This window comes from Entelurus aequoreus, linkage group LG06 (assembly GCF_033978785.1).
Source record: "Entelurus aequoreus isolate RoL-2023_Sb linkage group LG06, RoL_Eaeq_v1.1, whole genome shotgun sequence".
Lineage (NCBI taxonomy): Eukaryota > Metazoa > Chordata > Actinopteri > Syngnathiformes > Syngnathidae > Entelurus > Entelurus aequoreus.
Genome location: NC_084736.1, coordinates 62,091,597 through 62,113,540, shown reverse-complemented (window position 1 = coordinate 62,113,540; position 21,944 = coordinate 62,091,597). Strand labels below are relative to the sequence as shown.

Sequence of the window (21,944 nt, the reverse complement as noted above, 5' to 3'; positions counted from 1 at the left end):
TACTGTGGTACAGTTTCTAATAGTAGTGATTGATTACAGATTTTAGACGACATCAAAACCTAGCGTTACAAAATGTGAATAAGCGTCATCATCACAACATAAGGAACTATTATGAGAAAGGGTACAGCTATAATTGTGAAATCCTGCAATAAGTGTTTTCTTTAGGTTATTAGGTATATCTAAATAAATCTAACACAAGGGTTGCAAAAACAATACATTTTTACAAATATAATAGCATCCACTTTGGATTGATGTTTTATTTAACAATATCAGAATCACCTTCAACATGGAATTTGTACACTGTGCTCTCTTTGTTTTGTTGACTATTGTGATTGTAGTTTAGCATAGTTGTATATAACTGCACCGTATCATACTTTCTAAAAAACTATTTCCAATATTTTTGGTTGCTTTGTTTATCTACAGGGCAAAATAATAGAACCTGCTTTCAACAAGAAGTGCAATTCATGCATCGCCACAATAATTAACATGTTAAAAGAAAATCTCTATGGCAATGACAATCCAAACTGCAGTTGCTATTATTATTATTGACATACATTATTGTATGACATCTTGTTACATTATGCAGGTCTAATTAGTTTAGGCAATTTCACATAATAACATTACACAACATTGAAAGGGCACAACTTGTGCCAGAAGTTTCATGGTGTGGACGCAAGGGGACGACTATGAACAGCACGCGGCAGGGAATTGTGGGTAGTAGAGGTGGGCAGTACTGCAAAATTGTGTACCAATTCGATACCAAGTATTGCTAATGCAAATACTCAAATCACATTAAATATCATTTTATTTATGTGTTTATCATTATTTTGACCAATATATATATATATATATATATATATATATATATATATATATATATATATATATATATATATATATATATATATATATATATATATATATATATATATATATATATATATATATATATATATATATATATATATATATATATATTACTGCTCTTTCATATTTGCTTTATTCACTGTATAATATTTGTATAATGTTACTGAATGGAAACTATGCCTGTCACATAGACAAACAAATAAATAAATAAAAAATATCAAGAAATAAATTTAGGATTAGGATAACATTTATTATTACACATGCATAAAAGAACACCGGGTAACAAAATGTGGTTTAACATCAAATCCAGAAGTGTATTAATTTGTATACATATTTACAGAATAAATAATCTGAGTTACTACATTATCATTATTATATTATATTATTTGAGATAATTTTTTTATAAATATTAAAAGTAGATGTAATGGATAGAGAGTAATATATAAATATACCTAAACTATGATATGAATATTTATTTTTTTAATTTTCATTTACCAAAATTCCGGGCATCACGGTGGGAGAGGGTTTAGTGCATCTGCCTCACAATACGAAGGTCTGAGTAGTCTTGGGTTCAATCCCGGGTTCGGGACCTTTCTGTGTGGAGTTTGCATGTCCTCCCCGTGACTGCGTGGGTTCCCTCCGGGTACTCCGGCTTCCTCCCACTTCCAAAGACATGCACCTGGGGATAGGTTGATTGGCAACATTAAATTGGACCTAGTGTGTGAATGTGAGTGTGAATGTTGTCTGTCTATCTGTGTTGGCCCTGCGATGAGGTGGCGACTTGTCCAGGGTGTACCCCGCCTTCCGCCCGATTGTAGCTGATAGGCTCCAGCGCCCCCGCGACCCTGAAGGGAATAAGCGGTAGAAAATGGATGGATGGATTTACCAAAATTCCACAGAATATTAATCAGTTCAACAAAACAGTACTGTATAAAACTGTCCCAACTCCAAACCAATTCCCTGGCCTTGCAACATTCCGAACATCAATCCACAGAGCAACCAAAAAGACAAACACAACACTAAAAAAAAAAAAAAAAAAAAAAAAAAATCTATAATAATGTATATTGTAATAATAATATCAATAATAACAGCCATGCAAACATCAATAACAGTGATTAAACACATTAAACAGCAAAAATAAAAAATCACTGTTATTGTCACTCATCATTTGTCTTACCATCATAGCCTTTAATAAACAAACAATAACACTTGCATTGCATCTCATAAACTTCATAACACATATCTATTTTTTACCATAAGTAAGAAAATGTAATACTTTAGGTTAATTTAATAGTTAAAAGTTACCCCTAAATGGTGTAATACACTCCCTTATTGAGCTGGGAGCTGCCCCTTCATTGACATTCATAAAAGGCAGTCAAAACACAGTTGTTTACGTGTGCATTCCTGTAATATTACATTTTTTAAAGAATTTTATCTGGCAACACTAAATTGTGTGAGTGTGAATGTTGTCTGTCTATCTGTGTTGGCCCTGTTTTAAAAATTAATACAATTAAATATAAATTAATATAATATATATAATATAATATATGTAATAATATAATATCAATTAAATATCCATCATCCATCCATCCATGGATGAAAATTAAATATAAATAATTAAAATTAATAAAAATTGAATTTAAAAATAATTTTACATGGCAACACTAAATTTGGCCCTAGTGTGTGGATGTGAGTGTGAATGTTGTCTGTCTATCTGTGTTGGCCCTGTTTTAAAAATTAATAAAATTAAATATAAATTAATATAATATATAATATATATAATATAAAATATGTAATAATATAATATCAATTAAATATCCATCCATCCATGGATGGAAATTAAAAATAAATAATTAAAATTAATAAAAATTGAATTTAAAAATAATTTTAAATGGCAACACTAAATTTGGCCCTAGTGTGTGAATGTGAGTGTGAATGTTGTCTGTCTATCTGTGTTGGCCCTGTGATGAGGTGGCCACTTTTCCAGGGTGTACCCTTGTACCCATGGACAAGCGGTAGACAAATGGATGGATGGATGGATTTTTACCATCATATCTATTATTTTATTTTTTAATGTTTTTTGGTTGTTGCACCAAACAATTGTTTTGTGCTATTTGTGTTTTAAACATGTGAATCACTTTGTGAGTTCTCCCTGTGAAAAGTGCTATATAAATAAAATGAACTTACTATATAAATGAAATGTACTTGATTATTTAAAACAAGGAAATATAACGGATCCCATAATCCAAGATAAGACTCATTATTATCTAATCTAAATGCAGTGTTTTTACTCTGACGTCATCTCCATAGCTTGTGCATACCAGTCAATATCAGTTGGACTATCACGTCTATGCATTGTTTACATAAGATTTTTGTTATGATGCATATTGTAGCGTCCAGAAGAAGTGCACACAAAGTGTGTCGCTCTTTTTAAACTCTTATTGAGCAACCTATGCTGACACAGCTCGATTTATCTCATTCCTTCCACACGCAAGCCTATACTCGTTCCTCATTTCCGCAACAACGAACACTTCCTCCCTCTTCGCCAATCACCTTACAGGCGTGATACGTTCATGATAATGGGAATTCTGAATACCACTCACTGACACTCACAAAAATGTGTTTAAAAAAAATATAAGTTTTATCCTTTGATAACACGTCACTAAATTGATGCAGATCTCCAAAAATACAAGTTTGCATTGTCATTGAGTTGTTTATATATTTTGATATGTTTTGTTATTTTAATTGTTTAGATGAAGAGTGTTTTAGGTTTGTTGTGTCCGACATAAAAAAAACACATTGAACTGAAAAATATTGATACGGATCAGTGAACTAAACACCAGGTGAGGCATAGATACTTTTGGAGGTTTTTTTCTTCTTTTTTTTATTTTTACTTAAATTTATATGTGCAGCTTTGATCACTGTTGATTTAGGTTGCACATTATAATAACAGGAAAAAGAAGGGAGTTATTCGCTTTCATAAAAACGTTATCATAATGATATTATGATATGATAAATGGGTCCAAAAAGTATTTGATAAAGTTGTTATTAAATACTTTTTGGTCCCATTTGCTTTTAACAAAATAAATAAAATATTGTGAGTGTATCTTACCTTTCTGTATTTGTACCTGAAGCAGCAATAGCTATCCTCCATGAAAACGTACTTCGTATGATCACATTCATTTTGTCTTAAAGTCCAGTTTAGAGAAGTATTTAATCTTGGATACAGTATAATATACTGTATTTTTGATTTATTTTTCAACCACTGTATCTCTGTGGTATCTCTGTATCTAGTGTGCCGCGGGATACAGAGATACAGCGGCCCGTGGGAGATCATGTAATTACACCTAATTGGGTTCAAAATAACTTTTGAAAACCAGTAATTATAGTCTGCAAATGATGTGTTGTTGTTGAGTGTCGGTGCTGTCTAGAGCTCGGCAGAGTAACCGTGTAATATTCTTCCATATCAGTAGGTGGCAGCCGGTAGCTAATTGCTTTGTAGACATCGGAAACAGCGGGAGACAGGGTGCAGGTAAAAAGGTGTCTAATGCTTAAACCAAAAATAAACAAAAGGCGAGTGCCCCTAAGAAAAGGCATTGAAGCTTGGGCAAGGCTATGCAGAACAAAACTAAAACTGAACTGGCTACAAAGTAAAGAAAAACAGAATGCTGGACGACAGCAAAGACTTACTGTGGAGCAAAGATGGCGTCCACAATGTACATCCGAACATGACATGACAATCAACAAGGTGCCCACAAAGAAGGATAAAAACAACTGAAATATTATTGATTGCTAAAACAAATTAGATGCGGGAAATATCGCTCAAAGAAGACATCAACAATGTCCACACAAAAAAAGATAGCAACAACTTAAATGTTCTTGATTGCTAAAACAAAGTAGATGCGGGGAATAGCGCTCAAAGGAAGACATCAATCAATGTTTATTTATATAGCCCTAAATCACAAGTGTCTCAAAGGGCTGCACAAGCCACAACGACATCCTCGGTACAGAGCCCACATACGGGCAAGGAAAAACTCACCCCAGTGGGACGTCGATGTGAATGACTATGAGAAACCTTGGAGAGGACCACATATGTGGGTAACCCCCCCCCCCTCTAGGAGAGACCGAAAGCAATGGATGTCGAGTGGGTCTGACATAATATTGAGAAAGTCCAGTCCACAGTGGATCCAACACATCAGCGAGAGTCCAGTCCATAGTGGGGCCAGCAGGAAACCGTCCCGAGCGGAGACGGGTCAGCAGCGCAGAGATGTCCCCAACCTATGCACAGGCTAGCGGTCCACCCGGTCCACCAAGACATGAAACTGCAACAGGAAAATACCCCCCAAAAAAGAAAAAGCCACCAAAATAGGAGCGCAAGACAAGAACTAAAACACTACACACAGGAAAACAGCAAAAAACTCCAAATAAGTCACAGCGTGATGTAACAGGTCGTGACAGTACACCTACTTTGAGACAAGAGCTATAGTGATGCATGGTTGGTTATGGTTTAAAGCAGACCTGGGCAAATTAAGGCCCGGGGGCCACATGCGGCCCGTTAAGCTTTTCAATCTGGCCCGCCGGACATTCCCAAATAATTTTTTTAGATCTTTAAGATGGAAAGTGTAGCTGCCATTATGGTGTGCAAAAAATGTGCCATGGCTCAAAACATTTTGAAAAACACTTCAGTATATAATCCTCCATATTGGCAGACACATTCATTTAATTCCATTTCCTTCCAAGAAATAAAATAATATTTTTGCATCTGACAAAAAAAAACACCCACAAACGCTGGCTTGAAAAAAAAAAGCCATGTTTGTTATAAATACACATTCATTCATTCTCAAAATAATCTTACTCATCTCATCATATGAAATATAACTTACTTCTTCAAATATTATTATTATTTTTTTTTTGTGATTACTCACGCAGTATATTGTGAATAAATTGAGAACAGGAAGTGAACAAAAGTTTTAGCAACTGCTATGTAAAAGAAAAGGGGTAGGATTAAATAAACTCTGCTTCTTCCTACTCCTTTTCGAACATGTTGAAAAGAGAAACTGGAAATTGTGATGTATCATGTTGTACGCATGCATGTTCGAAATAAACTCAAACGCAAACTCAAACTCTAACACAGTGGTTCTTAACCTGGGTTCGATCGAACCCTAGGGGTTCGGTGAGTCGGGCTCAGGTGTTCGGCGGAGGTCAAGACACACCCGACTCATCGTGTAAATAAAAACTTCTCCCTATCGGCGTATTACGGATACGGCAACAGCAGAAGTCACACTGATGTGCAGGTGTGTAATTTGTTGTGGGTTTATGCACTGTGTTGGTTTTGTTGTTTAAACAAGATGATGTTCATGCACGGTTCATTTTGTGCACCAGTAATAAAACATGGTAACACTTTAGTAGGGGGAAGATATTCACCATTAATTAGTTGCTTATTAACATGCAAATTAGTAATATATTGGCTCTTAACTAATCATTATTAAGTACTTATTAATGCCTTAAACGGCATGGCCTTATTATAACCCTAACCCTCTAAACCCGGCCCTAACTCTCTAACCCTAACCAAATAACTCTAAGTTAAGTCTTTGTTACTTAGAATATGTTCCCCTAGTGTCCAAATAACTCTAAATTAAGTCTTTGTTACTTAGAATATGTTCCCCATACTAAAGTGTTACCAAAAACATATAACTTTGTCTTGAATTTGAAAAAAATAATAATTATTTTTCACTTAAGAAGGGTTCGGTGAATGCGCATATGAAACTGGTGGGGTTCGGTACCTCCAACAAGGTTAAGAACCACTGCTCTAACAGTTAAAAAAAAAAAAAAAAAAAAAAAAAAAAAAAAAGGCGAGCTTGAGCGCCCCCACTTCTCCCACTGTGGCGAGTCAGAGTACTGCAGTTGGCATTGAACTGCAAGTTGACAATATATCGCCCCCTACTGTGAGGCAGAGGTACGATTTTGAGAAAGCATAGGGAATATTCAATCTTATTTTATTTTATTACTTCGTTTTTGAACATCTCATGGTTAAGCTACCATGAATTGATATACGTGGACCCCGACTTTATTTATATATATTTATTTATTTTATATATATATATATTTATATATTATTTATACATATTTATTTATTTATATATGCACCTTATTGTTTTTTTTTTATCCTGCACTACCATGAGCTTATGTAACGAAATTTCGTTCTTATCTGTGCTGTAAAGTTCAAATTTAAATGACAATAAAAAGGAAGTCTAACTTAAACAAGTTGAAAAACTTATTCGGGTGTTACCATTTAGTGGTCAATTGTACGGAATATGTACTGTACTGTGCAATCTACTGATAAAAGTTTCAATCAATAAAAATAAAAAAAAAGCCACCTACTTCCTACTAGCCTCCCTTGACAGCACATCACTGATACCACCCGTGGTATCACCCTAGTCGACGTGTGTATGGCTTCGCCTGCCCAGGGTATCTCATGTTTCTGACAGTCAGCTGTTGCAGGAAAGTTTGATCGGTCTTATTTTCTCTCTCTCCCTTCAGAGCTCTCTTTCAGTCCTTAATCGCTTCTATCGACACAAAAGAAGAGGAGAAAAGTCTTCCGGCACCAAACTTCCGCAACTATCGGCATGAGTTTGAACGAGCACTCGCTGCAGGCGCTGTCATGGAGGAAGTTGTACTTAAGCCGAGCCAAACTCAAAGCCACCAGCCGCACTTCAGCCCTTTTGTCAGGCTTCGCGATGGTAAGTCGATTTGTTTGCTACGCGCACGACTTTTTTAAAAGTGGATCCGTGACGCACGTAACAATAATAACTCAATTCAAGGTCTTGCCTTTTGGAGAAGGCCTGAATATCTTCCACGTGTTTTCCCTTCACCTGAAGATACTGGCGAATATAATCACTTTGGACATTGTCCAAGTGTAAGGCAATTGATTTGTCACCTTGCTTTGATAAGTAACAATAGAAAGCAGAAGTACGTGCGAACATAACAATATGTTGTCTTACTCTTAATAGGACAAGCGAGTAAGCAAGGAAGTGTTAATAGCAAGGAAGTCCAGTTCAGTTCATTTCGAACATGCATACATACAATGTAATGCATCACATATTTCCAGTTGTTTCATTACAGCACGTCCGAAAAGGAGTAGGAAGAAGCAGAGCTCGTTACTTCTAGACCTCCACCCCAGATCCCACCTCACTCCTACCCACTTCTCCAAAGTGGGCTGGCTCAAGGTGGAGGACAGAGTAAAACAACTTGCACTGAGCCTAGTCTATAAAATCCACTACACCTCCCTGATACCGAAGTACATGTCAAACTACTTCCTTAACGTAAATGACCGCCATAACCACAACCCCAGGGGGAGCTCCACTAACCACGTTAAACCCAGATTCCGAACTAACAAAGGTCTTAACTCATTCTCTTTCTATGCCACATCAATGTGGAATGCGCTCCCAACAGGTATAAAAGAAAGGGCATCTCTATCCTCCTTCAAAACCACAATAAAAGTTCACCTCCAGGCAGCTACAACCCTAAACTAACACCCTCCCCGGATTGCTAATAATCAAATGTAAACAATCAAATGCAGATACTTTTTCTTATGCCTTCTGATCTCTCTCTCTCTCTCTCTCTCTATGTCCACTACTTGCTGTCCATATCCTACCCCCCCCCCACCCCTCCACACCCCTGATTGTAAATAATGTAAATAATTCAATGTGATTATCTTGTGTGATGACTGTATTATGATGATAGTATATATGATAGTATATATCTGTATCATGAATCAATTTAAGTGGACCCCGACTTAAACAAGTTGAAAAACTTATTCGGGTGTTACCATTTAGTGGTCAATTGTACGGAATATGTACTTCACTGTGCAACCTACTAATAAAAGTCTCAATCAATCAATCAAAAGCTTATTTAGTCCTACCCCTTTTCATACCATAGCAATGTTATCCAATTTCCTTGTTCTCTCTAACAGAATAGTGAACAAATAAATAATATACCATAGTAAGCAAACAAATAATAAATACTGAAATAATCTTTGTCTCAATAATAATAATAAAAAAGGGTTCAAGATGTTCTGTGTACTTTGTGAACACTTGTAGTTTGAACAGTCTCTTAAAGGCCTACTGAAATGATTTTTTTTTATTCAAACGGGGATAGCAGATCCATTCTATGTGTCATACTTGATCATTTCGCGATATTGCCATATTTTTGCTGAAAGGATTTAGTAGAGAACATCGACGATAAAGTTCGCAATTTTTTTGTCGCTGATAAAAAAAAAGCCTTGCCTGTACCGGAAGTAGCGTGACGTCGCAGGTTGAAGGGCTCCTCACATTTCCTCATTGTTTACACCAGCAGCGAGAGCGATTCGGACCGAGAAAGCGACGATTACCCCGTTAATTTGAGCGAGGATGAAAGATTCGTGGATGAGGAACGTGAAAGTGAAGGACTAGCGTGCAGTGCAGGATGTAACTTTTTTCGCTCTGACTGTAACTTAGGTAGAAGGGCTCATTGGATTCCACACTTTCTCCTTTTTCTATTGTGGATCACGGATTTGTATTTTAAACCACCTCGGATACTATATCCTCTTGAAAATGAGAGTCGAGAACGCGATAGCATCATGCTTAAATGCAGATAGAAACAAAAGAAATAAGCCCCTGACTGGAAGGATAGACAGAAGATCAACAATACTACCAAACTCTGGACCTGTAACCACACGGTTAATGCTGTACCGCCGGGCAAAGCCTAGCAATGCTGTTGCTAACGACGCCATTGAAGCTAACTTAGCTACGGGACCTCGACAGAGTTTTGCTAAAAACATTAGCTATCCACCTACGCCAGCCCTCATCTGCTCATCAACACCCGTGCTCACCTGCGTTCCAGCGATCGACGGCGCGACGAAGGACTTCACCCGATCATCGATGCGGTCGGCGGCTAGCGTCGGATAGCGTGTCTGCTATCCAACTCAAAGTCCTCCTGGTTGTGTTGCTGCAGCCAGCCGCTAATACACCGATCCCACCTACAGCTTTTTTCTTTGCAGTCTTCATTGTTCATTTAACAAATTGCAAAAGATTCACCAACACAGATGTCCAGAATACTGTGGAATTTTGCGATGAAAACAGAGCTGTTTGTATTGGGATACAATGTGTCCCAATACTTCCGCTTCAACCATTGACGTCACGCGCATACGTCATCATACATCAGGGGTCACCAACGCGGTGCCCGCGGGCACCAGGTCGCCCGTAAGGACCAGATGAGTCGCCCGCGGGCCTGTTCTAAAAAAAAAAAAAAAAGTTTTTTTTTTTTTTTTTTTAATTAAATCTACATAGAAAAAACACAAGATACACTTTCAATCAGTGCATCAACCCAAACAACCTCCCCCATGCACACTCATCCACACCCACTCACACAAAAGGGGTTATTTCTTTCTGCTACCAATATTTTGGTTCCCACAACATAGACAACACATCTGCAAGGGACACAGTCCCTGAAGCACACATGATTGTATAGGCTGCTGGTCCACTAACATTTTCATTAATTACTATTTTTTATGTATTTATTTTTATATTGTTTTACTTTCTTTTTTATCCAAGAAAATGTTTTTTATTTATTTATCTTATTTTATTTTATTTTTAAAAAAAGGGCCTTATCTTCAACAGACCAGGTTGTCAATGAAATTAGATTTGTTTAAAGGGTTTTTTAAACCAGGCCCAGTCCAGATAATGTCCAAGTCGGACTCAGCAACACACACCTTCATTCATGTACACAGAAAAAAATTAGGGAACACAACAGATTGCATATAATTTATAAACAAAATTATATTTTCAAAATAAGCATTTATGTACAGTCCAGATTATGTCCAGGTCACTCAAATTAGGGAACACAACAACAGATATCATATAATCTATAAACATAATTATACTTTCAAAATAAGCCTTTGAGGACTTCTCATCTTTTTTTTAATGTTTTTTGGCATCATTATCGTTTTCAACCATGTAACTTTCTAAAGTTAGAAAATACTGAATAAATGTTTTAAAGAAAGTAATACTAAGTGAATATCTGTTTTTGGCCTTAAAAATAACAATTTTACCGAGTACTATAATTAAATTGACTAAATCATGATTGTCAATTAACTCTCCTAAAATAACAGAAACCACATTAAGCTTCATAAACAAACCAATCCTTAAACACATTTTTTCAACTTCCACCCAAAACAAAGACACAATATGACAATACCAAAACAAATGCAGGGTGGATTCAAGCTCCTGACAACAAAATCGGCAATCATCTGACTCTGTCATATTCCATAATTTTAACATTTTCCCTGTGGGTAAGAAGTTATAAATAATTTTAATTTGAAAATAACGATTTTGCACATCGATAGTGGTTTTATAGATTAGTTTGAATATGGCATCCCATGGCAACGGGCAGTCAAAAAAGTCCTCCCATTTTCCATGTGTGTTGTATGAGGCAGCCTTCAAAGATTTCTTTATTAAATAAAAATTATATATTTTTCTATTTATTTTAGTTCCTTTTTGCCAACTATAATTTCTTATTAGAGGTTTACAAACTAATAATTTAGTAGTTCCATAATTAATTATTTGTTTCCATCTTTTCCCAATTACTCCAGTTAGTTGATAAAATGAAAAGCTTGAGTAAGCATCACCATACATAGCTCTAAATTCATCATACTTCATAATTTTACCATTCTCATTGATAATATCATTGACAAAAATGATTCCTCTTTCAAACAAATTTTTCCAAAATAAAGGCTTTCCATCTATTACAATATTAGAGTTAATCCATATTAACTGCTGCAAAATATTGTCTCTTTTTTCTGGCACATAAAATTGAAAACACCACTATGAGTGGATTGTTTCCTTTATGAACCCCGCCATGTTTCCCAGCAGACTCTCTGGGAGGGGATCACTTGTAAAAAAGGATACAATTTCTTTTGATACAGTACATGTTTTTTGTCCAACAGGACATTTGTGTACCACTCAATGTTTAAATACATCTTTGGAACAATTGATGCTTTTAAAGACAGACACATAGCTTCAAGGTTGAGAAGTTTCAGGCCCCCATATTCATACTCTTTGTACAAAACCTTTCTTTTAATCTTTTCTGGTTTGCCGTTCCAGACAAAATCGAAGACCCTCCGCTCATAATTCTTAAAAAAGTTTTGTGATGGAGCTGGCAATGACAAAAACAAATAAATAAATTGAGGAATAATTAACGAGTTGGCAATAGACATTTTACCATACAAGGTTAGGGATTTCCCTTTCCATAATTGCATAATTTTGTCCAGCTTTCTTAGTCGATTATCATAATTTACTGAGCCTAGATCTTCCAGATTTTCTGGGACAACAACACCAAGTATGTTAACTGGTCCATCTGTCCACAAAACAGGCACTTTGCATTCCATTCGAAAGGACGTTCCCTTTAGATTTCCGATCCTTAACATTCTACATTTATTATAATTAAGTTTAAGGCCAGATTGCTGTGAAAATATGTCCAAAAGATTAAGAAGGTTCCGCAAACAATGAGGAAAAATCTTATCTTTGTGAATCAGCCTTTTCTGACATGAACTTCATCAAGAACAAACACAGAACACGCCTCACTGATGCACATCTGCAAGACTCACTCAGAGTTACAGTGTCAAGTTACACACCAGAGTACAACACACTAGTTAACAGCATGCAATGCCAGGCTTCCCACTAACTGACAAAGAAACAGATAACAGATTTGGTGTCCAGTTCAAAGTGTGACATGATTTAAAAATTGGAGAGTTTACTTTTGTGTTTTACATGAGTTATTTGTACAAACATGGTGCAAAGTAATTCATGATTTGTTAAAAAAATGTTAGTGGCTAGCTAGTTAAAATGGGATATTGTGATTTCACAAGACTGTCTTAGAAGTGATCATTTGAAAATGTTCAATTTGAAAAATGTGCACTTAGAGAAAATATAAAAATAAAGTGTTGCATATTGATATTTATCTGTTTCTATATATATTTATTGTGAGAAATCATTAAGATGATCAGTGTTTCCACAAAGATAAATATCATTAATTATTAATAATAACAGAGTTAAAGGTAAATTGAGCAAATTGGCTACTTCCGGCAATTTATTTAAGTGTGTATCTAACTGGTAGCCCTTCGCATTAATCAGTACCCAAGAAGTAGCCCTTGGTTTCAAAAAGGTTGGTGACCCCTGTCATACATAGACGTTTTCAACCGGAAGTTTCCCGGGAAATTTAAAATTGCACTTTATAAGTTAACCCGGCCGTATTGGCATGTGTTGCAATGTTTAGATTTCATCATTGATATATAAACTATCAGACTGCGTGGTCGGTAGTAGTGGGTTTCAGTAGGCCTTTAAAATGTTGGTTGTTTAATAGATTGTGTGTTTAATCTCACGATACCTCTGCATTGTCTGTCTCTGTATTTGTGAGTGTGTGCCAGGTTCGCGTTTGTTAAAGTGCCTTTTTTTTTTACGGCACTGCAAATTGACGCTGCTTTAAAACATACTTGAATTAATGTAGACAAAGTTTAGCTGGCTGACTTTGGCTAAAACGATAGTTAAAGTTATTTTTCACACAACTTTGTCCCACACTTGTTAGCCAGCATCCTCCCTCCAGATGTCCGACATCATGTCTCCGCATTAAATGCTGGCGTATCACAGATGTGCTGCCATTAAAAACAAGGTCCGTTTTGCAAAATGGGCAAGGTATTCATGTTTTTAACAAGCAAAAAGAGGAAATATCCTCACACTTTACATGTTATCACTGGCGATGTTTTTTGCGAGTGACCCACTTCCCGCCGGACAAACAAGAGTGATGACGTCATCCCTATTGTCAACAAATATATTTGTCGGCGACTAATTTTATTGTTGACATTTGTCGACTAATTGTTGCTGCCCTTGTGTTGACACCAAGGGTAGTATCAGTACATGAGCGATACTAGAGGGATTAAATCAATAATTGTATTTTCTCAAAATCCCTTTGTTGTCGTTTTTGTTCATGTTTAATTCAGGGGATAATTCCCTGAACACAGAATGACTTTGAAGGCAAAAACCAAATAATTAAAAGAGTGATAGTGATGTGTGCTTTTGTTTATCTATTGTGTACTAGTGTTGTCCCGATACCAATATTTTGGTACCGGTACCAAAAATATTTCGATACTTTTCTAAATAAAGGGGACCACAAAAAATTGCATTAATGGCTTTATCGTAACAAAAAATCTTAGGGTACATTAAACATATGTTTCTTATTGCAAGTTTGTCCTTAAATAAAACAGTGAACATACTAGACAACTTGTCTTTTAGTAGTAAGTAAGCAAACAAAGGCTCCTAATTTAGCTGCTGACGTATGCAGTAACATATTGTCATTTATCATTCTATTATTTTGTCAACATTATGAGGGACAAGTGGTAGAAAATGAATTATTAATCTACTTGTTCATTTACTGTTAATATCTGCTTACTTTCTCTTAACATGTTGTATCTACACTTCTGTTAAAATGTAATAATCACTTATTCTTCTGTTGTTTGGATGCTTTACATTAGTTTTGGATGATACCACAAATTTGGGTATCAGTCCGATACCAAGTCGTTACAGGATCATACATTGGTCATATTCAAAGTCCTTGTGTGTCCAGGGACATATTTCCTGAGTTTATAAACATAATATGAATTAAAAAAAACAGAAAGATGATGTTGTGATGCCAAAAATATCGACGTAATCATTGTATTATCGACTAGATACGCTCCTGTACTTGATATCATTACAGTGGATGTTAGGTGTAGATCCACTCATGGCGTTTGTTTACATTTTGATGCCGGTGAGCTACGGTGTGTAGTGAAACATGTTTAGCTATTCCTCGTCCTGCAGGGATGATACGTGTAAGAAACTTACTTTATTTGTCACCTTGGAGGCGAGGATTAGTGATTTAGAAGTAGCTAAAACACTGCTGATGGACTTTAGCCGCTAGCTAGATAGCCATGTTTTCAAGCACCTCTTACCGAGGGTGTTTCAGTGTTATAACTTCACCTTTACCGTTAGTTTTTAAGCCAAAATGCGTCCGTTCTCCCTTTTCTGTCTACACACTGTGTCTGCTTGTAAGTACTCTGTGATTGTGCGCTGCCGAACATGCTCCTCTGCTCGCAAACCAGCAATGACACGACGTGACGACGACGGGGGGGTGGCGGACTGGTACTTTTTAGAGGTGGTATAGTACCGAATATGATTAATTAGTATCGCGGTACTATACTAATACCGGTATACCGTACAACCCTAATGTACCATAAGATTTTTTGTTAAAATAAAGACAATAATGCAATTTTTTGTGGTCCCCTTTATTTAGAAAAGTATCGAAATAATTTCCGGTACCAAAATATTGGTATCGAGACAACACTAATTGTATGTAATAAAATAAAATAATGAAGTAACATTGTGTTGATATTGCTAAACTGTCAATAGCACTCACCATAAATAAATAGAAACATTTACAGTTAATACATGTGATTTTATCAGTATTTGAATCGGCCGATCTCACTCATGGATGATCAGTATCAGAATCGGCAGCTTAAAACCCTGATCGGAACATCCTTAGCTGTGACCCCTCTGAAAAAATAAAGGTGTCTCTTCTCGATTGTGACAAATGTTGCGCTATTCCTGACCTTTTTTCCTCCATCAAGTAAAATATTCTGCCATTTTCCACATCAATAGTTTTCTGTGCAGAGAAAGCAAGGACTTTAGGGCTAATAAATTTAATATTTTTGATGGCGATGTCAGTCTCCTCCATCCAATAGAGCAGCGTTTTTCAACCACTGTGCTGCGGCACACTAGTGTGCCGTGAGATACAGTCTGGTGTGCCGTGGGTTAAAAATATTTTTTGCAAACCAGTAATTATAGTCTGTAAATTATGTGTTGTTGTTGAGTGTCTGTGCTGTCTAGAGCTTGGCAGAGTAACTGTGTAATACTCTTCCATATCAGTAGGTGGCAGCCGGTAGCTAATTGCTTTGTAGATGTCGGAAACAGCGGGAGGCAGTGTGCAGGTAAAAAGGTATCTAAAGGCCTACTGAAATGAAATTTTCTTATTTAAACGGGGATAGCAGGTCCATTCTATGTGTCATACTTGATATAAATATTGCCATATTTTTGCTGAAAGGATTTAGTAGAGAACATCGACGATAAAGTTCGCAACTTTTGGTCGCTGATAAAAAAGCCTTGCCTGTACCGGAAGTAGCGTGACGTCACAGGTTGTGGAGCGCCTCACATCTACACATTGTTTACAATCATGGTCAGCAGCAGCGAGAGCGATTCGGACAGAGAAAGTGACGATTACCCCATTAATTTGAGCGAGGATGAAAGATTTGTAGATGAGGAAAGTGAGAGTGAAGGATTAGAGGGCAGTGGAAGTGATTCAGATAGGGAAGATGCTGTGAGAGGCGGGTGGGACCTGATATTAAACTGGGAATGACTAAAACAGTAAATAAACACAAGACATATATATACTCTATTAGCCACAACACAACCAGGCTTATATTTAATATGCCACAAATTAATCCGCATAACAAACACCTCCCCCCTCCCGTCCATACAACCCACCAATACAACTCAAACACCCGCACAACACACTCAATCCCACAGCCCAAAGTACCATTCACCTCTAAAGTTCATACAGCACATATATTTCCCCAAAGTTACGTACGTGACATGCACATAGCGGCACGCACGTACAGGCAAGCGATCAAATGTTTGGAAGCCAAAGCTGCGTACTCACGGTAGCGCGTCTGCTATCCAACTCAAAGTCGTCCTGGCTGTGTTGCTGCAGCCAGCCGCTAATACACCGATCCCACCTATAGCTTTCTTCTTTGCTGTCTTCATTGTTCATTAAACAAATTGCAAAAGATTCACCGACACAGATGTCCAGAATACTGCGGAATTTTGCGATGAAAACAGACGACTTAATAGCTGGCCACAATGGTGTCCCAATATGTCCGCACAATCCGTGACGTCACGTGCAAACGTCATCATACCAAGACGTTTTCAGCAGAATATTTCGCGGGAAATTTAAAATTGCACTTTACTAATCTAACCCGGCCGTATTGGCATGTGTTGCAATGTTAAGATTTCATCATTGATATATAAACTATCAGACTGCATGGTCGGTAGTAGTGGGTTTCAGTAGGCCTCTAATGCTTAAACCAAAAATAAACGAAAGGTGAGTGCCGCTAAGAAAAAGCATTGAAGCTTAGGGAAGGCTATGCAGAACGAAACTACAACTGAACTGGCTACACAGTAAACAAAAACAGAATGCTGGACGACAGCAAAGACTTACTGTGGAGCAAAGACGGCGTCCACAATGTACATCCCAACAGGACATGACAATCAACAATGTCCCCACAAAGAAGGATAAAAACAACTGAAATATTCTCGACTGCTAAAACAAAGTAGATGCGGCAAATATCGCTCAAAGGAAGACATGAAACTGCTACAGGAAAATACCAAAAAAAGAGATAAAGACAAGCACTAAAACACTACAAACAGTAAAACGGCAAACAACTCCAAAGAAGTCACGGCGTGATGTGACAGGTCGTGACAGTACACCTACTTTGAGACAAGAGCTATATTGATGCATGCTTAGTTATGGTTTAAAGTCATATTCAACAATTGCGACAATGACTTTTTACTGTCAACTGAGTTTCGTTGTTTTAATGATATCTGCTGATGGTGTGCCTCCGCATTTTTTCAACGCAAAAAATGTGCCTTGGCTCTAAAAAGGTTGAAAAACACTGCAATAGAGCACACTTTTCACTTACTGAAGACACAAGTGATTGAAGACTACACTGTGATTGAAATTGTCTCATGTGGTGCATCTCCCCCCCCCCCAGGTTGCCATGGTGGAGGTACAACTGGAAAGGGATTATACTTACCCTCCAGGGCTGCTGATAGCGTTCAGTGCCTGCACCACAGTGCTAGTGGCAGTGCACCTTTTTGCGCTCATGGTCAGCACCTGCATCCTCCCTAATCTCGAGGCCGTCAGCAACGTTCACAACCTCAACTCTGTGAACGAGTCGCCACATGAGCGCATGCATCGCCACATCGAGCTGGCCTGGGCCTTTTCCACCGTCATCGGCACCCTCCTGTTCCTCACCGAGGTGATGCTGCTCTGCTGGGTCAAGTTTTTGCCCCTTAAGAGCAACACGGAGAACAACGGCACCATTAGTCCCGGCCAAGCCGCAGCCATCGCGTCCACTTGCATCATGGTGCCTTTCGGATTGGTTTTTATCGTCTTCGCCGTTCACTTTTACCGCACGCTCGTCAGTCACAAAACAGACCGGCAAATCCGAGAACTGGAGCAGGTCATCCGGCTGCAGAACCAACTGGACCACAGGACGGAAAACGACGAGCTGAAGGCTGTAAGCCATTTCGCTTGACCGATGTTCTTGCTTGGAAGAGCTGGGGACATTTCAGCCATGCTTTTAGTTACAGGAATATCATTTTATTGTCTTTTTTTAATCTGCACTGAAGCTTTGGCGAGTTCATTCTCACATTTTTAAGCGTTTTAGTAGGAAAACAATTTCTGTCCTTAGGTCATGCTGCGTTTTTGTTCCTGCAGCCATCACGAGATTGAATACAAAACCCTACTGAAAGACGTCCATATTAGTGATAGTTATAGCAATCGATGAGTCACTATTGTTTGAATGAAGGAGTTACAGTGTGAAATTAGCTTTATATGCACTGTTGGAAAAGTAGGTCGGTGGCACAAGCAGGATGGTGTAGTTAAAGTGAAAGTACCGATGATTGTCACACACACACTAGGTGTGGCGAAATTCTGCACATTGACACAAGCGATGCCTGACAAAGGACAGTTTATTCACAATGTTACATGTGGGAAAGAAATATGTGTGGAATGAATATCCAAGTCCAAAGCAAATACCTGAAGCAGATGTATACAGCTTTACTGTATAAGTCTATGCAAGACTGTTCCAACTTTGGAGCAAAGGCTGGCAGCTCAGTGGAATATCTAAAAAGGGCAAAATCGAAAAAATATCATCACATATTGTACAGTCGACACCAAGGGTGCCCATTACGTCGACTGCGAGCTACCGGACGATGGAGGAGGGTGTGCCAGTCGATCGCCAGACAGGCATTAAAAAAAATAGACCTAAAAATTAGCGATCATCAATCTTCACCAAGACGGCACTTGATTGACATTCACGGCACCCGAGGGTCCTCTGAGATGACGCTGGCTGCCGCAAGCTCATTATTGAGAAAAAATGACCCACAACAATCCCCAAAAACGCCCGCGAAATCCTAGAGGGACTTAATAATTAAATCCTCCAGACTTAAAGTAGGAGGTAATTAATATGGTGGAGTTTCAAAGTTATATGGTTATAAAAAAACATTTTTTTTTTAAGTGCCATGTTAGTGTTGATAATGTGCATTTATTAGGAAAAAAAAGGTTATGCAAACAACATTTTTTCAGTGTGTTTTTTTGTTGTTGTCCGATTACTCGATTAATCAAACCAACTAATCAATAGAGTACTCGATTTGTAAAGTATTCGATAGCTGCACCCCCTCTTGCTGCCTGTTTCAAGTCATCATTTGTCAATGCAAGGTGACTGATTGGTAATATTGATAAGAATGATGACGGTGTATCAGTACAGTATGTCACTTATAATATCACATGGTGCGTGGAAATATGGTGTTATTCATTTTTATGGTTCCTTCAATGTCGCTACTGAATGTCGCAAAATCCAAACTGATTTACCAAATACAGATTATTGTCATTGTAAATTATATTTGGAGCACCAATGTAAAAGTTATGTAAAAAAAAAAAAAAGTTACAACGACCCTAAGGAGTGTTACATAATGTCGTCTCGTAAGGTACGTTATTTTGTGGAAGACTTGTCTTCATTTCTCTGAGTAGCACTTTCTTTTTGTAAAATTCACAATTCATATAATTAATAATCGAAATGAGCCGAAAACCTCAATCTTTTACGGTCCTAACATCGTTGCCTGAAGAAAATGTTAATAGAAATAATATAAAATTTGTGGAATTCTTTCAACTGCATTGAAGTACTGCATGTTTGTTGGACGTCTTTCAATGCAATCTGTTATAGTTGATAGTTTACATACTTTAGCATGCTCACATGTTACATTTTAGCAATGACGTGGTTTGACTAGTGGTTGAATTGTGTGACTGTGTTTTGGTTTTATTCTTTTATGCAGCTTCAGAGCCTTCGGTTACGCTCGAATGAAATATGCAAATAGAAATATCACTTATTGTGTCCTGTGGGCAAAGAGCCACTCAGCCCAGATAATGTGCCTTCTTTTAAACAGAGCATTGTTCTTCAGGTTGACATGTGTTCTTTATTTATTCAGCAGTTGTATATACAGAAGAAGGTCAACGCATGTGTTTTACTATGACCACTTGGTATTTGCTTTACCAGGGATTGTTTGTTGTTGTTGTTGTTGCCAATTTCAAAATAAAACACATTTTGACATTACTAGACTGAATTTGTTTGTTTGGGTGCTCTTTTACTAATAAGATGCATCCATAAAGTCAACCTAAGGTACTTTGTGAACTATGTCGCTGCCATTCCGTACTCGTGAACATCAACGGTTGAGAGGAAACAAGATGTTTAAATCGTGAATACTTTTATTGTACGGTAGTACCTAAACTTACGAGCTTAAATGGTTCGGTGACAGAGCTCTTAACTCAAAAAACTTGTATCTCAAACCATTTTTAAATTAATTCAAACTACAAACCCCAAAACCGGTGATGTTGGCACGTTGTGTAAATCGTAAATAAAAACAGAATACAATGATTTGCAAATCCTTTTCAACTTATGATGTTCAATTGCATAGACTGCAAAGACAAGATATTTAACGTTTGAACTGGAAAACTTTGTTATTTTTTGCAAATATTAGCTCATTTGGAAGACCTGTCTCCCATTGAAAATGTGTGGCGCATTATGAAGCCTAAAATACCACAACAGAGACCCCGGACTGTTGAACAACTTAAGCTGTACATCAAGCAAGAATGGGAAAGAATTCCACCTGGAAAAACTTCAAAAATTGGTCTGCTCAGTTCCCAAACTTTTACTGAGTGTTGTTAAAAGGAAAGGCCATGTAACACAGTGGTAACAATGCCCCTGTGCCAACTTTTTTGCAATGTGTTGCTGCCATTAAGTTAATGATTATTTGCAAAAAAAAGTTCAGCTTTTCAGTTTGAACATTAAGTATCTTGTCTTTGCAGTCTATTCAATTGAATATAAGTTGAAAAGGATTTGCAAATCATTGTATTCTGTTTTTATTTACGAATTACACAACGTGCCAACGTGGGTTTTGTAATTTAATTGGTGCTTGTCCCCCCAAAACAGCACCTTTTCAACATGTCATTTAAAAATAAAAACAAACTTTTAGATAATAAATATTTTATAGATTACAACTACAAACTACAGCAGTTTTTTTATTAGTGTGATAATAATGTCCAGCATTTATCTTGGAGAGTGGATTTCTATGGTATTTTTTTCCCCAGCTGCTTTTCCGTCAAACACACCATCAGCAGCTTTCCCTTATTTTCGTGTCTAAAAATCCACTTTTTGGATTGTATTCAACATTCTTGGTTGGGATTAGACTACTTCTGTTTCAGCAGTGACACGCTGGAATTGCATGAAGTTTTTATTTTATTGAATATCATCCACTTCATCTCAGCACTGTCTTCACGCTCACCTCCGTCCCTCCCATCGTTAGAAAACAAAGTTATGCTCATCTCCAGCTCTAAGCCAATGCTAGCCAGTAAAACTGGATGTTTTGGGGGGATCTTACAGGGTTCACTGTGACATTTGCTACACCAACTAATGGCAGATATGCTTGTAACTAAAATTTTGGTAACACTTTAGTATGGGGAACACATATTCACCATTAATTAGTTGCTTATTAACATGCAAATTAGTATCATATTGGCTCTTAATCATTAGTCATTATTAAGTACTTATTAATGCCTTATTCTGCATGGCCTTATAATACAACCAGTAAACCATTAACTAAGAGTCTTCCCTAAATAAC

At 37.2% G+C, this 21,944-nt stretch overlaps 2 protein-coding genes across 3 annotated transcripts in view; one reads left to right on the top strand and one right to left on the bottom strand.

The window, feature by feature from the left end:
* Positions 1 to 1,339: 1,339 nt before the first annotated feature.
* The window catches only part of LOC133652411 (leukocyte elastase inhibitor-like), a 43,429-nt gene continuing 22,824 nt past the window's right edge, over positions 1,340 to 21,944 (bottom strand). Inside the window, exon 10 of the transcript XR_009826571.1 lies at positions 1,340 to 1,712. The gene's annotated coding sequence lies outside the window, so the exon portion shown is untranslated. The remainder of the gene's footprint in view (positions 1,713 to 21,944) is intronic.
* On the top strand, positions 7,317 to 20,370 carry LOC133652412 (calcium release-activated calcium channel protein 1-like). 2 transcript variants are annotated; one of them, XM_062051146.1, is made up of 3 exons: positions 7,317 to 7,335; positions 7,408 to 7,607; positions 17,759 to 20,370. In XM_062051146.1, exons 2-3 carry the CDS (start codon positions 7,494 to 7,496, stop codon positions 18,302 to 18,304), a joined length of 660 nt encoding a protein of 219 aa, XP_061907130.1. In that variant the 5' UTR covers positions 7,317 to 7,335; positions 7,408 to 7,493; the 3' UTR covers positions 18,305 to 20,370. The 2 variants fall into 2 exon arrangements, with proteins under 2 accessions (XP_061907130.1, XP_061907129.1); XM_062051145.1 differs by having other exon boundaries at positions 7,317 to 7,607.

What these genes read in the sequence shown, in the direction of transcription:
- LOC133652412 (XM_062051146.1), top strand. Translation starts at nt 7,494, where the DNA reads ATGAGTTTGAACGAGCACTCGCTGCAGGCGCTGTCATGGAGGAAGTTG. An exon ending in TTTTGTCAGGCTTCGCGATG is followed by an intron (nt 7,608 to 17,758) that starts GTAAGTCGATTT and finishes CCCCCCCCCCAG; the next exon opens with GTTGCCATGGTGGAGGTACA.